General features: G+C 36.2%; 1 protein-coding gene across 1 annotated transcript in view; it reads left to right on the forward strand.

Annotated features, from left to right (window-relative positions):
• Nucleotides 1–11,140: 11,140 nt before the first annotated feature.
• Nucleotides 11,141–18,715, forward strand: part of LOC149847101 (diphosphomevalonate decarboxylase 1-like) — a 37,249-nt gene continuing 29,674 nt past the window's right edge. Inside the window, exons 1-3 of the mRNA XM_089996811.1 lie at nucleotides 11,141–11,698; nucleotides 12,609–12,807; nucleotides 13,792–13,855. Coding sequence (XP_089852937.1) covers nucleotides 11,483–11,698; nucleotides 12,609–12,807; nucleotides 13,792–13,855 — 479 coding nt within the window. The 5' untranslated portion in view covers nucleotides 11,141–11,482. The remainder of the gene's footprint in view (nucleotides 11,699–12,608; nucleotides 12,808–13,791; nucleotides 13,856–18,715) is intronic.

Here is an 18,715-nt window from a genome sequence, read left to right on the forward strand (position 1 = left end):
AACTTCTAAATATTTCAGCAAACAATATGAGCCACGGAGAGTGGAAGCACAACATCATTTACCATTTAAGTTCCCGAATAAAATCAGAATGTGAAATTCGCTTCTTCACAAAAAGTCTGCACACATGTTTCCAAATCAATCGAGCAGTAGGGCACAAAAATAACAAATGAAATTATGATTCCTCATGCTTGAAACATAGAGAGCATCTCGGCAATACAACCCAAAACTCCAATTGATCCTGAGTGATAAGTCTTCCATGATAAGCCAAATAAGCGACCCATGCTGCCTTGTGCGATATTCTTTTAGGCCACACATAATCGAACTATTCATAAGATAGAGTGTCCTTTCAAATAGAATTCCATATATTCCTCCAACTGATTTTCGTTGCACATAAAACCTCACCACCATAGCCTATCAGGGTCATGAGATAGTTAAAATGATGTCAGATTATGCCACAATTTTTCAAGGCCCGATATAAGAGCATGTTGATCTACACATAACGTCAACCCATCTTTGACACATATTTTCTTCAAATTAATAATCATGTGTCTTTCTTCCTCAGGTATGAGAGATATTTGTCCAAAATCGAGTAGCAGTCCTGTTTGTAACCTCACAAGACACGAGAGACTTTACCTTCTTCCAATATAGAATCTTCTTTGAAGCTGCAGAACTGATATTCAAATTAGCTCGCCAAAAACTTCTACTGCAAAGATACTTGGAGCGCATAAAAAGAGCCCATAAAGAGGTTCCAAATAATACATCAATTGTAAGTTTAGCCAAGTAAGAGATATTCAGCTCTTCGATCCTATGAAGCCCAACACTACCTTTCATTTTTCAGTTTATATAGCACTTCTCACGCCACCAAGTGTGGCCTTCTCCTAGAATCATAATCCAACCAAAGAAAGTTCCTTAACATGGTTTCTAATTGAAACACCTTCTTAGACACCCTAAAAGATAAAATCCATAACACAGAAATTGCAACAAAAGTGTTTTTAATGAGAAGTAATCTCTACATAAGAAAATTACTTGGCTTTCCATGCTTCCAACCTTTCTTGAATTTTAGCAATAAGAGACTAACATAAAGAAGAATTTATCTTGCCCACACACATTTAAAGAAGAATTTATGGCAAACACAAATATTTCAATGCTAAACAATTCAGCTACCACCCTTTAAAAGAAAAACATGAGAAGCCACTTCTAAACTCACATTTAAAGGCACAATGATAATTTTTTATTATTGATTTTTATGTCCGCCATAAATTCAAATTTAAGAAAAATGCTCTTAACATTTTCCACTTGGTCATCTGAGGATTGCAGAAAAAAATATATTATCCATAAAGAAAAGGTGGGTTATGTCCTAAGTGTAACAACCCCAACTCATACCCGTGAAAAAATGTCATTTTTTTTAACAAATGCGAAAATATTCCCAGAAACCCGAGGCCTTTACAGTTACACACAACCACCACAAGGGATCTTATACTCATCTTTCAAACCAAACCAAACCAAACTTTATTAATTCAAATGCATAGAGCCTCTGACCTAAGCAAATAAAATATAAATAAAGCAAGAAGAAGAGTCACGCTGTTCAAAAGAATCTGTCAGGCAGTCGTGTAGTCTCTTTGTAACTTCTCTCAAAAGCAAGTCACCTCACTAGGCATCTGAGGCTATGAAAAAACACAAAAGTAGGGGTGTCAGAATCCAAAGAATTATGTGTACGAATCCCTCTAATGAAATAAATAAATAAAAAGAACATAATTAGATTCATGCAAAATTTTAGAGGGACACAATTATGACAAACTCAATTAATCATTCATGCAATAGAGAATAATTATTAAGCATGAAAAAACAATTAATAAACAACAAAGATCACAAATTAAGCAATACAAACATTTAGCATACATTTAGAAACAAATATCATGCATTCATTATTATATCATAATTCAGGGAACAAGTATACGTGATCTAATGCATAGTAGAAATATGCATGATTTCAGTGCAATGCATGCATAATTTATTATCTTTTATCAGAGTTTTCTTTTCATATGCATGTTTTTATTAAATGCATACAATTTAAGTTTCTCTTTTTAGTTACTGTTGTCCGCGGATACTTAAAACGAGTAAGAATTTATGAGGTCAAGTAGGGTTCTCAATGTAACTTAGCACACAATTGTATTTTATTACTAGGTTTCAAACTTAGTCTTTGACCGATATCAGAAAATTGCACCATCTATCGAAATATTAAAAATCAGCATCTAATGTCGGGACACAAAGGAAATCAGCATCCACAACTGCCACTTTCTTGGTATACCAGAATAATAGTTGTGTCTACACACCGCCCTCAGATAAAGTTGCAGATTCTTCTTAAAACCATGACCAAGAGAGAAACCTCAATATTAGGTTCAGGGGCAACAACAATGCACATAAAGTTTTAGTATCCTTACGGTTCCTCAAAACTGTAATGTCCAAGATTCCTACACTATAGAAGGAACATCAAGGAAATGTAGATTACACTGTTTTTTAATTTCTTTTACCTTATTATTAATCCATCTCTTTTGATTTGCAATTTAACATGTAGAATTAATAACATAAGCTCGCAAATCAACATGTGCAACTTTTCACGGGACCACAACCCATGACAATATAGAATAATGCAATATCACATTTGATTTTTGCAATGTATAGAACAACTAAAACAAAGAGCAACACATGTGTGAGGCTCACACAGCCCATGATGATCCATTTGATCATCGATGCATTCATCTGCAAAAAATCATAAATATCATGCCACTATGCATTATTTTTACATGTTTTTCAATGCATATTCATCTATGCCAACTTAAAGATATGCATGAAACAATAAAATTCATAAGCATGTGCATGAGTTCACACATATTCAGGTTAAATGCAAGCTTTCATTCAATACACAAATTCATATCCAATGCATGATTTCATTTAATACATGTATCCATGTCAAATATATACTTTCATTCATGAATCCTTTCAATTAAAGCATGTGAACACTCATGCAATTATTTACATGCATTAACGTATCCATTTCATGTATGCTCATGCATAAGAAAACCACCTTACATTAATACTTAACTTAGTATAGAATGTCCAATTTAAGCATGTAAACATTTATGTGATTACTTACATGCAAAACACATCGATTTTAAGAATACACGTGCATATAAAAATGACTCTTATTAACACTTTGATTAAGCATGGTATACACGTGTGCAAGCATGCAAAATTTTTATTCTTTTAGTTTGAACAAATTTTGAAAATTAACAAGCAAAGTTGACTATATATATTATACTAGTTGGGGCTTAACAATCATAGTAGTGCCCAGCCAAACTGCAGTTCGGTTGGAACTGTTTCAACAAGTAACAGTGCCTGGTTTCTCTGTGTGTTAAATTTGCCCAGCCAACCTATGTTCGACTAAGCCTGCCACATGAAAATTTCTGCCCAAATGGGGCCACACAGAGCCCAGAACAAGTGTTCAGCCGACGTGCAGTCGGTTGGGGCTAAGGCCAACAATGCCCAGCAGGAGAGAAAACAATGATCATGATATATGTATAACCTTTTTTTTAAAACATATGCACATAAGTGCAGTGAAATTTAGGCAGCATATGTTGTACAAGAGTTCAAATGTACCTAAACACGCATAAACACCCTTATCACTAGGTGAGCATACTTACCAATAGGTTGTTTATAAGTACGCATATATACTCACCTTTGGAATCATGCACACTCATATTCATAAAGCAAACCATAAGCTAATACAACAATTATCTTTTGTTTTCATAAAAACATACGTGTACTACACAATTTTGCCTTAAAATTTCTAGATTTCACGTGCCCCAAATTGGCGGTTCAACATATATATATATATATATATATATATATATATATATATATATATATATATATATATATATATATATATATATTTATATATATATTTATATGTATTTTCTTTTTTTTCTCAAAATAGGCTCCAAAAGGGGTATAAATACATTAATTTCAACCATGGATCTTAGAGTAAAATATTCAAATTTACTTTTTTTTATGAGTTTTACAAAATATTGCATGGAATACAAATCCATGCTCTTTTTCTCATTTGGTTAAAGAAAAAGACCCATACATTTACCATAGATAAAAAAAACATGAATTTGATGGTAGAAACGATGAATGATGGGAGAAGAAGCTCCCTTCTTCTTCCTCTTTATCTCATTTTTTCTCTTTCTCTCTCTTACACTCTTTTTCCTTCTCTTTCTCTTTCTTTCTCTTTTTTTTGACTTATTTATAGAGCTCTAGGTGGGCTGGAGAAGAGAGTATTGCCCCAGCTGGAATTCTTTTCTCTCTTAGAGTTCCGAAAATTTTGAAACTCTCCAAGTTGACTTTTTCAAAGTTTTATTTCATTTAGAACTCCATATTTTTTAAACCTTCTTAGATGCTTCTAGGTGTGTTTAAGAGTTCTACTAAGAGTCTTAAACACTCTAAAAAAATAAATTTCGAAATTAATTAAAATTAATTAATTAATTATTAACAAATAAATACCTAGAAGCTTCAAAAAATTATAGTATTAAACTAGAACACTTCTAAAGTGATTTTATATGGGTTTAAAGGATCCAATTAGAGTCCTAAACCAAAACTTAAATCAAATTTCAAAATTAAAATTAATTAATTATTAACTATTTATTAATTAATAAATATCTAGAAATTTCTAAAGGTTATTTTAATAACATAGAAGACTTCTTAACACTAAATAACCTCAATTTAAATCTATCTAATGAATTTAAAGTTAGAAAAATCATTGGGCATAGATTTGGATTTGGATCTGGATCCAAGATCAAAATCCATTTTAAAAATTCAAATGGATCTTAAGCTGGATCCAATCCAAATTAATATGGGTCTTGGATAGAGTCCAAAATCATATTAATTTGGATCAAATTCATATTAATTTGGATCAAATTCATCAAATTCGGATCCAAACAGACAAACTGCTTAATTTTTGAAAAAATATGATTTTCGGACCAATTATAGCCCAAATCGAGGAAAATAAAATATCGTTACGCTTAGAATTTTGAGACGCATTCAATGATATATATCTTGAATTTTGCTTTCAAAAATCATCTGAAAATAACCTAAATTTTACTCAAATTTTGCTTGAATTTAAAGGTCAAAAATAAAACTTTTTATCAACTTTTAATTGGCTCATTTAGGCCTTGCCAATGAGACCTGGGCTAAGCCTAGACTCCAAAGTATCGGCCTATAATCGAGAATCAAATGATTTTTCTTGTATACTTAGCCAAATTTTTGAAAATCTCAAAATGACAAAGTGTGAAAATACACGATATTACATCAAGAAAGGTAGGAGACTTTAACAACCACAATATAATTTTGACATTGACCTAATTTTAGCATCTTGGAGAGTTTCTCCACAATGATTAAAAATAGATATGGGGACAAAGAGTCCCACTGCCATAGACCCTAAGAGCTCTAATTTTTTTTTGAAACTCCGTTCACCAAAACTTGGAATGAAGCTGTGAAAATACAACACATAATTCTTTCTATCTAAATTGGGTGAAAGCCCAATCGAATAAGAGTGCTCTTGAAAAATTATAAGAAACTATATCATAAGCCTTTAAAGGTCTAATTTTAGACATATTACAAGAATTTTCTTCTTATCAAAGGAATGCAATAATTCATGAGCAAGAAAAATGCTTTATCTAATATCCTTATCTTTTAGGAAAGCTCTTTGATTCTTTGAGATCACTGTCGTGAGAATAACTCTCATTCTATTCACTATAACCTTGGAAACTATCTTATACAAGAAATTACACAATGATATATATCTAAAAAAATTTAGTTGGTCTATGCCTTGTGCTTTTGAGATTAGAGCAATCAATTTAGAGTTGACATTTTTAACATTTTTTTTTTCAAAAAAATCTTTGACTGCTGCAATAATGTCACTACCCACGAAGTCTCAATACTTTTGATAGAACATAATTGGAAACCCATACGAGCCAAGGGATTTGTCACATTTTTTTTTGAAAAACTGCAAATCTCACCTCCTTATCAGAAACAGGAGCTAACATCTCCTTCTCCTTCTGAGACACACATGGCCCATCCCAAGAAGGGAACACGTCAAATCTATCATCATCCTCAATAAGCAAGTCTTGAAAGAACTTGAAATACTCACCTTCAATACGTGAATGTTTCGTAATATAAAAGTCATCAATGAGAAAATTATTAATAGTGTTATAATGTCTTCTTCCTTTGAGTGAAGCCATGAAAATTTTAGTATTCATGTCTCCCTCTCGAAGCCAAAAGACACAATATTTTTACCTTCACTGAGATTCCTTCTGGACCAATGCCCTCTCAAGATCTCTCTTTAGGTGAAATTTAGTTTCAATATCCTCATGAGAAGGAGAAGAACATTTCATTGATTGTTGTACGACCAAGAGTTGGTTCCGTAGGGAACGAGTTTTACCTTCAAGGTACCTAGATCTAATCTTCTTCTAGGCTTGCAACTTTGATCTCACATCATCTATCTTATTCAATCTGTGAGTCATGGGACAATCAAACTGTGAAGAATTCCAATAATTTGAAATGATTTTCAAACATTCTGGCTCTGAAAAGCACCACTTAAAGAATTTGAAACGCCGCTTCATACTCTTTGTCACAACCATTTCAAAGTAAAAAATAAGCAAAGAATGGTCAACCACAACTCTCAAAAACACCTTCAGCTTATTATTAGTCCAAGTGTATCTTGCCCTTGTATCTTCAATTTCAAAAAAGCATCCTGCAGAAATAAAATCATGAAAATCTAAAGCACAATAGATATTTGGAAGAAACCCCATCTTTTTCGAATCATTCAATACACAATTAAAGTCTCCAATAAACACCCAAGGAACATGCTCAGGGTCCATCATAGCCAACAAAGCTTCAAACTTCATTGATCTATGTCCAACATCGTTGCTAAGGTATACTTCCACAACTTTGAAACTCTTATTGCTTTCTCGATCCAAAACTGAACAACTAATAACCCATCATTGATCTAAAAATCTGGTTCAAAAAATATATAATATACATTCTATCTGACTTACATAACGCATCATGAACAAAATTAAAATCAACATATTTATACTTTAAAGATAAAAAATGCTTACACTATAAGAAAAATGTTAATTAGCGACGGATTTTTTTCGTCACAAATTAGCGACGGATTAGCTAGAGAAAACTTTCTTCATGAATCCGTCGCTAAGTAGCGACGGATTAGCAATGAAAGTTTTCTCTAGCTAATCCGTCGCTAATTAGCGACGGATTAACGACAATAATTGTTTCGTCGCTAATTCTCAATAGAAGAAAAACATTTTAGCGAGGGAATTTTTCTGTCGCTAATCCATCGCTAATTAGCGACAGAAAAATTCTCTCGCTAAATCCCTCGCTAATTTTCGATTTAAACCGAGCATGAAATTTTCCCTCTCTCCCCGTTCGAAATTTAAATAGATCACGCTTGATTTAAACCGACTTCTTCGGAGGACGGCGATGTCGGAAAGCGCATTGGAGAGTGGAGGACGACGACGCCGGAGGACGGTCGGTGATCGCTGGAGAACGTCGGCGCCGGTTCACGGAGGACGACGATGCTGGTTCACGGAGGATGACGACGACACCGGTTCACGGAAGATGACGGTGCCGGTTCATGGAGGACGGCGACGCCGGAGAGCACCGGTTCACGGAGGACGTCGGCGCCGGAGGACGGTCGACGATCGCTGGAGGACGTCGGCGCCGGTTCACGAAGGACGACGATGCCGGTTCATGGAGGACGGCGACGCTGGTTCACGGAAGATGACGGCGACACTGGTTCACGGAAGATGACAGCGCCGGTTCATGGAGGACGGCGCCAGAGAGCATCAATTCACGGAGGATGGCGACGCTGGTTCACGGAGGACGGCGATGCCGGAGAGCACCGATTCACGAAGGACGATAGAAGTCCGGCGACGAGGCAGAGCGATCATTCTGTGCAATGCCTGTCGGGTGCGGTATAAGTCCCGACTTATTGTTGCCGGAATACCGCCCGACAGGGATCATTTTTTTTTTTTTTTTAAAATTTAGCGATGGATTAGCGATGGATAATGTCCGTCGCTAATCTGTCGCAAATTAGCGACAAAATTAACGACATATAAGTTTTTCGCTAATTAGCGAGAAAAAATTCATGATAGCCTCTATCCATCGCTAATCCATCGCTAAACAGTACGGCTTAACGACAGATTAACGATGGATATTATCCGTCGATAATCCACGATTTTCTTGTAGTGTTAAAGAAAATCATTGGTTCAATAATGAAAAACATCAAAAGATGATAAGTCTGAATAAAGCTCCGACTAGGGTTTAGCAAAACCCCAAATGTTCCATACAAGATTTTCACCATACTTAACTTTGTACTTACCACCAAAACTTTTACTATGCTATAGAGTAACGTTACTTACCCCAGACAAACCATTCTTAAGACATCCCACCTTACTCTTAGCATCAAGTGACGCCTCTCCAATTGGAGGTTTGGAAGAGCAGTCCACTTTGTCAACCGAATCCTTGATGGTACCACCTTGAGCAAACTCAGAAGCTTCAACCCCAATAATATCAAGACCAACCCCATCGGATGGTGGGCTTGCACTCTTAGTGCCAACCTTTGAAATCAGCTCAATCTCACCATAATTGTTAATAATAAACTCTTCAAACACCATATTATCAACACCCATTGGTTCTCTTTGCAAATTTTGTTGATCATGCTAGACACATGCTTCCCCAACACCATGAGAAAAAATCTCAAAATGGTTGGAAGCAATATTAGGTTTCTCCGAAGAACTTAGAGGATCCTTTTTCGAAGACTGTCCACCAACGTCAACCTATATAGAAGCAACCTGCAATTGTTGTTCATCTATGTCAACCTCCAAAGTCGAGTCTCGAAGAATATCAAAGCTGTTCACAAATTCTTTCACAGGGGCTTTGGGGACCCAAATCTTTTGAAATTTCTTTTTTCTGGCCTGATTGACATCCATCGCTTGAGGCTTTCTTGAAAACATGGTTAGATTTACGAGGGCATTGCTCAATCCCATGAGATCGGGATTGACAAACCCCCACAACAAACTTTTGCCGAAGTCTTATATTCAAATTTAAATTATAGTTGAAATAATTCACCTAAGACAATTGGCATAGAATCTAGCAAATCACAATTTACAGGTACTTCAATTAAGATTCTAGCAAAATAAAGATGCACCTTAATTAGTACTTGTGTGTTCATCGACTGCAACAAGTTTGCCACCCAACCCTTCAGCTAGCATAGCAAACATGTCCTGACACCACATAGCTGGAGGAAGGCCACAAATAAGAGTCAATACAGGAAGGGATCTCATCCCCGTGGAACTTAGGAATCCCTAAACTGTTTCATTATTCCATTAGCTGGGTTTTCTTGCCAACATACAAGGCCCACTTTGAAACACAAACATGTTCTCCTTGTTCCCGAAGCAAACGAGAAATTCACTTTCAAGGAGAGTAGAGAAATATGATTTATCATTCAATTTTCATCTCTTGCACAACTCTGTATCATAAAATCCCGGTTTCATAGGACGGGTATCCCATTTACATACCAAAGAAAATTCATATAATTAATGTATAATCCTTGAGGAATATGAAAAACCAATTTTCCATTCTCCTTGGTCGGCTTAGGCCAAAGAAGATTCAGATCAATCTAATTGCATCCTACAATCTGAGCCCAAGAATGATCAGACTTAGGTGATGAATGTTGAATTGTTGTCCTGGATACCCTTGTCAAGATAAGTATCCCTTGTCAAGATAAGATTTAGGTGATTCAAGAGGACGATTATGGACAACCTCCCTAGAACCATTCATCAGCTTGGATGGAGAAAAAGGCATGACAGCAAAATCCGTAGCACGCAAAAGCACGAGAAGAACTGGATTCCTGATGCATCAAACCATCCATCATCTTGGATGGTTTCGGCTGGAGGCCTGGAAGGACAGAACGACTCCCAACACAACAGCTGGTGCTAAGAAGCAGCAGAACCGCCGGCACAAGGCCGGTGACAATGACGAAAAAAGAAGGGACGGACGTAGGAGAGACACCCAACACAACAGTCAATAAACAAATCAACCGCTCGGCCTCTATGTTACGGGTGATGCATATCTGACAATTGTGGATCCGCAGCTCCGTTATAAATCCGAAATGAGTAGTTCGCGTCCGCCACTTCCGGACCCGATACAGTCGTGCACGCAGACCAGAAATCCGTTCAAAACATATGCTCTGGAAACCAAGAGAACAGTGAAAAGTGCCTTTTTAAAATAACCATAATAGAGCCCAAAATGTGTCTGAAGTAAATAAGGAATCCCGTCAAAACTTGGATCTGGATCCTGTAGTTCCTATAACCAAACTTTTTCGTCGGCCGTTTTGAATGCCATCCCATTCTTTAATGCTTGAAATTTCTCCGTTTTACGTCGCTACCACGTCTCATCACTCTTACGGTCTGCATGATGGCCAGAAATATCGCGGATCTGAAAATTTTGTGAATTTTAGGTAATATTAGGATATTTTCCACGGCCGCTATTTTGCCACTGAAGAAAACGATACTTTTCAAAAAATTGCTTATCGTGAAAATATCGCATTTTTAATGAAATAATATCACAACAAAATTATGTTAACAACGCTTTTTTTTCACAAATTTTTTTATTATTTATGATATTCTTTACTTCGTTGTTTTCTGTTCATTGAAATTTTGATAATTTTGGCAACAGTTCTCCAAGGAAAACAAGTTTTTTTTTTTTTTAAATATCGCGAGATTTTTTTTTTAGCTTTTGATTTCTTGGTAAGGAGTTCTATGACTATGCTCTGCATCATAGGTTCTGAACAAAGCTGGGTTTGGATCCGGCACCGGATCCAGAGGACCTTGGCCAGCTGACTGCCACGTACAACGAAGATTGCATGCACACTTATTCCTGTTTCCCAACATTAACAGACCCACGTGGAGCTAGTGAGCTAGAGGTCCAGGTCCAAATCCCTGCTTTAAATCGCTGGGCCCCACCAGATTTGGACTTAAAGACCCAATTCCAGAACCGATCTGAAGTAATCAGCGGACCTTTTTGAAATCCTTTTCCGCCAACACTGCCCTGCCACCAGTGCCACTGCCAGAAAAGAAGCGCAATCTCTGCGAGATCCAGGAGGAGGAATCCGGTTTTCCGTTCCTTGTTGTTTACCCCTTTCCCTGTTTTTTTTTTTTCCGTAAAAGGGAGAAAGACTCCGAAAAAACTCCAGTTTTGAAACCATCCTTCCTACAGAAAGTGACGGAGAGCGAGAGGGAGAGAAAGGAAGGATTTCTTAGTAGTTCGGGATTGTGGTTTCTGAGGTGGTGGTGGTGAGAAGAAGAAGAAGAAGAAGAAGAAGAAGAAGAAGAAGAAGAAGAAGATGGGGACGGGATCGGAGAGTTGGGTGGTGATGGTGACGGCTAGATCTCCGACGAACATAGCGGTGATAAAGTACTGGGGCAAGCGGGACGAGTCGCTCATCCTGCCTATCAACGACAGCATCAGCGTCACCCTCGATCCCGACCACCTCTGCACTACCACCACCGTCGCCGCCAGCCCCGCCTTCCACTCCGATCGCATGTGGCTCAACGGCAAGGTGCTCCCTCCCTCCTCCTTCTGCAGTCGTCGTCGTCGTTTCTCTCTCGGGAGTTGATTCTTTTGTTGGTGATTCCGTGATTTGGGTTTTGTAACTTCTTTATTTCTGTTCTTCCTTTTTCCGTTTCAGGGGAGATTCTGAAATTATTTTCTTTACTCATTTCTGTTCTGATGAGCGTTTCCTTTTTCTCTGTACGAGTCTTGATAAATCTCAGATCCGAGATTTTGTTTTTTTGTTTTCTTTTTTCTTTTTCCTTTTCTGATCGAGAAGTAACCCGATTGTTGAATTCCTTTTCCGGTAAATATTTATATTTTTTCCGAGTTGGAACTTTATTTGTTTATTTTTAGGGGAATTTGGTAGTTCAGCAAGTTAAAATTTTTATTCCATATTTTTCTAGACATTTGATTTATATATATATATATATATATATATATATATATATATATATATATATATATATATATATATATATATATATATATATATATATATATATATATATATATATATATATATATATATATATATATATATATATATATATATTCTTCAGTAAGTTGTGGACTTGTGGGACTCATCATTTTTTATAGGTTTTCTAAATAGTGTTGCCATGGTTTTTATATTTGGACGAGTGTCTTGCTTGTTGTTTGAAATCAATTGCAAATATTTCTTTTTCGTCCCTTCTTTTTTATGGGGTTTCCATCTTTTTCTGGAATGTTGATTATTTCAATCGAAAATCTTCATTCTTTTATCCAAACTCATCTTTTTTTTTCCTGCTTGCGTTCGTATGGGTTCTTTCTTTAATGGAATTCCCATTTTTCTGAAAGGAATTTGAGATTACCATCTAGTGGTTCATGATGGGGATTGATCGCATTTACTTTTTTTGTTTTTCCTTTGTTGGGTAGAATAGGAGATCTCTCTTTCTGGGGGCAGATACCAAGCCTGTCTTAGAGAAATTCGTAAACGAGCAAACGACGTCGTGGATGAGAAGAAAGGAATTCGTATTGCCAAAGAAGATTGGCAGAAGATCCATGTCCATATCGCTTCTTATAACAATTTCCCTACTGCAGCGGGGTTGGCTTCCTCAGCTGCTGGTTTCGCGTGCTTAGGTAAAAATAGATCGTAATCTGATTTTTGCTTAAATTCATAGAATATTTTGTTAAGGTTGCATGCTTTGATCTGTTTAAGTGATTTGCAGTTACCACAATATCACCACTCATCACCTACACACATGCACGCTCACGTACGCATATACGCAAACATGGATCCAGAAAATCACCAAGTTAGATATAAAATTAAAAAAAATAACAAATTTGGGGAAAACAGAATGTGTCGAGATGGTTATGGGTTAAAATACTGGTTTCTGCTTAGGCTCTGTCTGGGAGCTGGAGGTGGAGAGGAGATGCGTGATGGGAATGGAGAAGAGAATGAGGGATGAGACTGGAGTTGTCAACTACATCCTTGTGAGGACGTAGTTGACTGGGGCCCATCTCCACTCCCTTCTCCACTCTCATCACCATTCCCATCTCCCAAACCCTGGCTTCCAAAAATCAATTGGGGTAGACGGAGTAGGTGGGACTCATTGAATCCCCATCTCCAGCTCCAAAACGGAGCCTTAGTTGAGAGGTTGCCCTTCTTTCCTTCATTGGAAGTGGTTATTTTTCAATATAAGGCAGGGATAAAACACATAGCTGCATCGGGAGAGCAGCACAATCTTATCCAAGGAATCTTGAGGAGTCTCACTAAAATATTAAAAAAATTCCCTTTTTTTTTAAAATTTAATTGTTAAGGTGTTGATCAAGTGTCAGTGGATCTAATCCCTGCCATCCCTCTGCATTGTCTTCTAAGATGTCATCATATTCATTGTTAACATGTGAAAACACAAATTAGTTCTACCAAATTTAACATTATCATAAATAAAACAGGACCCGGAATTTGTTCCTAGATGGGGTATAATATATGTTTATTATGTTTATTAAAGTGAATGTTTGTTCTTATGTATCGTGATCCTTATACCATCATATTTTATAGAAAAATGCTTACTTTGTTTAACAAGTCCTGTCATGTCTAACTTCATCTTTATTAATTTGTAGTTTTTGCTCTGGCAAAGCTAATGAATTTGGCTGAAGATCATGGAGAGCTCTCTGCAATTGCAAGGTTTGTTATAATAGAATGTTTGTGTCCTTTGGCAAAGTAGAGATATATATCTAATGCCTTGAAAAGTTTGATTCACCATCAGTTTGCAACACAAGCCAAAGTGGCAGTAAATTAGAGAATCAAAATGATGAATGAGAGCACTTATGCAGTCAACAAGCTGGGAAGTCCAAAAACGGAAAAACCTTGATTGGAATTTGCTGACATCTCTGATCAAGGACTTCTGGCCCTATCAAGACTAGAATTTTTTCAAAGGTTGAAGGAGAAAGAACCCTTAATTCTCATCCATACATCTTCACTAGTAATTGTGTCACATTCAATGTTGTGAAAAGTGTTGAGGCGTATCGTAGCGCTCCACCAAAAACTGAAGCGAAGCGTAATCCTCAATTTTTTTTAAGAACTTAAAAAAACCTTTAAAAATATCTACAAATACAACAGGACTAAAAGTTTCTTCATATTCATGTCCATACTCCTGTGTGAACCCTGTTGCTACCAACTTGGCTTTGCATCTCTCAATGGTACTATCAGGTCTATATTTTATTTTATACATCCATTTCGAGCCAACTACATTTTTATGAGGTGGTCTTTTCACTATCTCGCAAGTCCGACACTCATGGAAAGCCTCCATCTCTTCATTCATGGCTTCTATCCACATATTTGACTGCAAAGCATGCTGAAATGTTTTGGATTCCTGCTGCCTCTCAATCTGAGTGATAAAACATTGAAAATTCATGCTGAAATTTTCACAATTTATCCATCTTTCAATCAGATTTGTCACCCTATTTGACCTTCTCAATGGCTCGAGTTGACTCCCTTGATCTTACCATGGCTGTTCGTCACTTGGAATTGGCTGGAACAAAACCAGATCTTCACCTGGGATGCACATAAAGGTTTGATGCACTTTTTTCAAGATTCACGCCAGTCCTCCATCTATATTTATTAGTTGGATTTGATCTTGTTATGCTTTAGATGGAAGCTCTACCTAATGTGGGTGTTTAGATCCAAATTAGCATGATGGGATTCAAAATTATTTATATTAGCATAATTGATTTATATATGTTTAATGCATGTATGGTTTTTGTATGGTCTCTTTTTTTGATCTTTTGATAGTATGGATCCATATTTTATGATGGATTTAGATAGTATCGAGTTGGATATTTGGACTTAACAATATATTTTGTATAGATCTAGTTTTGATCCAGTTTTATGATGGATCAAGATAATAGCATAATAGTTTGATATGCTTTATATTTTATTCATGTTTGGATTCTATTAATATATAGATATGGTATGGCCTAGTATTGATCTATTTTTTTTTTATGATGGATCAAGTTGGATTGTATAAAATATTATTTGATATAATGCTTGGATCAATAAAGCTGACATGGGAGCATGTTGGATTACCTAGTTGGATCTGGTAAAATATATTGGATCTGGTTGAACATGTTGACTAACCGGACTTTGAAATGCTGAAGACACATGCAGAGGACTTAGGTTTTGAATGACTATCCAATTTAGCTCGAGCATTCAAGGGATCTTCTTTGAAGATGTACATGTTGTCACAATTTTCTCCTTTAGCGAACATCTTTCTCGTTTGAAGATCCTTAACATACATAGAAGATAGAGTACATTCAATATAGGAATTTGTGTTATCGATAAGTTTAGAAACAAAGACTATAGCTTTTTTAATGTTAGGAGAACACAATAAATTGGACAACTGAATGAGATGAGATTTAGATAGAGGAATGAGAATATTTCCAGAGTGTTTGATGGGATGGCGTCTACTATCTCAAGTAACAATGTTATTTTTATCAACATAAGAAATTAATTTAGAGAATTTACTTGCATCACCTGTGACATGACTGGTAGACCTTGAATCTATATACCAAACACCCTGATCATTTTGTTTAAAACTTAGCCTGAAAGTGCAGCCAAAATAAGTTCTTTATTAGGACCATTCTAACCCTTGTTTTGCCCTTGATCATTAGACAGAGGTTTACCCTGAGCCTCAGGATTATATCTCGGATCATCATTGAACAAACATTTTGCTTTTACATGATCTTTCTTTTTGTAGATATAGCACATAGGGATATTGTTGTTGGAGGTACCTCTTCCTGCAAAAGGTCTATTGGGAGTAAGAAGTATTCCACGTCCTCCTTGATAAAAACCTCTGCCTCTAACACGTCCTCTGCCACGTCCACAATTAGGAAATGTTTTCGTAACCAACACATCATGTGAATCTATTTCAGCTCTTTCATAGCTAAGTAGTTTGGCCTTGAGATTATCAAAGCTACAAACAGTTTCGGTGAACTGAAGGGTAGTGGACAACACATAAAATTCGGGTCCCAAACCAACAAGGGCTTGCTGAATTTTGTCTTTCTCAGAAACTTTGCATCCAATCAATGCTAACTGATCTGTGATGGACTTGATTTTGTTGAAGTACTCCATAATAAACATAGATGCTTCCTTTTTCAACATCTGGAATTCTTCTTTAAGGTAAAGAGCCTTAGCTTATGAAATCTGAGGGTAAGTCTGCACCAATGTATTCCATAACACCATGTCGCTACAGTTCCCACTAATACCTCCTGAGATAGAGTGAAAGTTGACAGATTGTAAACCTCTACCCACACCCAGTGTTGTTAACCAAAGGCCCAGTATTTGTGATGGTGAGTTATATCCTGATGCAGTCAAGTATCGAAGTTTAGTAGGTATGCTATAATACCTTACCTTCACTAGACCAGACATTGTGTATTCTGTCAATCAAGTATCTCAATTCATGCATGAACCAAAGACTGGTCACATGGATGCTGTCAAACGCATCATTCGCTATCTAAAAGGAACGGTGGGTGATGGACTCACATATACTCAATGTTCATGGAAATCACCAAAACATTTTTTTTTATGTCATTAACTCAACATAAATACACTCTTGATCTTCTGGCTAAAGCATGAATGACAGATTGTAAACCTCTACCCACACCCAGTGTTGTTAACCAAAGGCTCAATATTTGTGATGGTGAGTTATATCCTGATGCAGTCAAGTATCGAAGTTTAGTAGGTATGCTACAATACCTTACCTTCACTAGACCAGACATTGTGTATTCTGTCAATCAATTATCTCAATTCGACACTTATGTGTGATAATAGAAGTGCTATACAAATTGCATTCAATCCTGTTCATCACAGTAACTAAAGTCTGATCCTTTATCCAGATGGTGTAATCTGGATTACGAATTGTTCTGGTAGCAATGACAGCCCCTTTGTCATCTTTAACTTTGTACAAAGGAAACTCCAGTGGAGCAACTATTGATTCATCTAGGTGACCAACAAGATCTTAACTCCTAATAAAAGAAATGATTTGCCTTTTACAGGTAAGGAAGTTGGAGTTATTGAGTTTTTCAGATATCAATTGACTAAGAAAATTGGCAGAGATAGACCCTTGAGAAGAATTTGGATCCATGGGAGATAAATGAAAAGAAGCAAGGCCAAACGATAATCCAAGAGTATGAAACGATAAAACCACGAGCATAAATGATAAAACCACAGGTACAGATGATAATAAAAAAAGATGATATCACACGATAAATCACGTGCAGGAAACGATAACAAGCTAAAATGTCACACGATAAGCCATGATTTTTTTCCTTTTTTTTTAGATCAGATTAAACCGGAACTCAACGATTACCAATAATCACCAAGAGTATTTTTCAGCAAACCAACATATTGATATTGATGTTGGGTTGTAATCGCACCATAATCATATATCAAATATCGTGTGATGTAATTAGAATCAAAACAATAACACCAAACACATTTTTTTATTATTATAAAAAAACATGACCCAAGCACATTTTGAGAGAGAGAAACGTGTTAGGAAGATAAAGATCCAAACGCATTTTTTTAGAGAAACATGACCCAAGAATTCAAGAGAGGAAAAAACAAGTAATATTTATGGGAATCAAGAATAACGAGAGGAAGTAAACGCAGATTTAAGAAGGTCCTATTTGAAGAAACTTTGAAGGAGAAGAAGTTGAAGAGAATAGATGATTACCTGGAGAAAGAAAAATCAGATCTTGAGGGTCACAAAGATTTACCAGTCTTGCTCTGAATCATAGCTCTGATACCATGTTAGAATTAGAGTTTCTGAGTTCCTTGCAAAGAGAAAAGAAAACAACATATGGGGTTGAAAACACATGATTCCCAATATGGGAAGTCATGCCTCTTGCTTTTCTTTTATATTAACTTGTGATAAGTTACATACCAGAAATACCCCTATTTATATATGATACGAAGAATACTAAGGAGGGGCATTTAAGTTAAGAAGAAAAATAATAATAAACAATGTGTCCCAACATGGTGTCTAACACGGATTTAGATCCTGATCCAGATCTGGCCTCACGCTAATAAAAAGTCCTCAAAAAATAGAAGTTTTGATATATCTAATAATACACAAAATTGCTCTCATAGGGACAATTGTGGCAGCATGCTGAAACTGGCTCGTTGTGTGAACTGCATTCATAATGTCAGGTCTCGTAATTAAGAGATTGACAGAGCCCTGACAAGTTGTCTGTATGGTGTTGGATTTTCAAGTGGTTCCCCATCATCAATCTTCATTTTGACATTTACAATTTTGGGAGTGTCAACCTTCTTATCATCTGAAATACCAGTCCTGACAACAATATCTAAACAAATTTAGATTGAGTCATTAAATAACCTCTAAAAGTATAAGTAAGTTCTATATCGAGAAAATGTTTTAAAAATCCCAAATCAATTATTTCAAAATGTGTTTTGAGAAGTCTTTTAATGTGTTCAACTCCCAGCTTGTCACCTCCTGTGTTGATCATGTCGTCCACATAAAGGAGA

The sequence above is a fragment of the Nuphar pumila genome, chromosome 2 (genome assembly GCF_984573655.1).
Source record: "Nuphar pumila chromosome 2, dmNupPumi1.hap1.1, whole genome shotgun sequence".
NCBI classification, from domain to species: domain Eukaryota; kingdom Viridiplantae; phylum Streptophyta; class Magnoliopsida; order Nymphaeales; family Nymphaeaceae; genus Nuphar; species Nuphar pumila.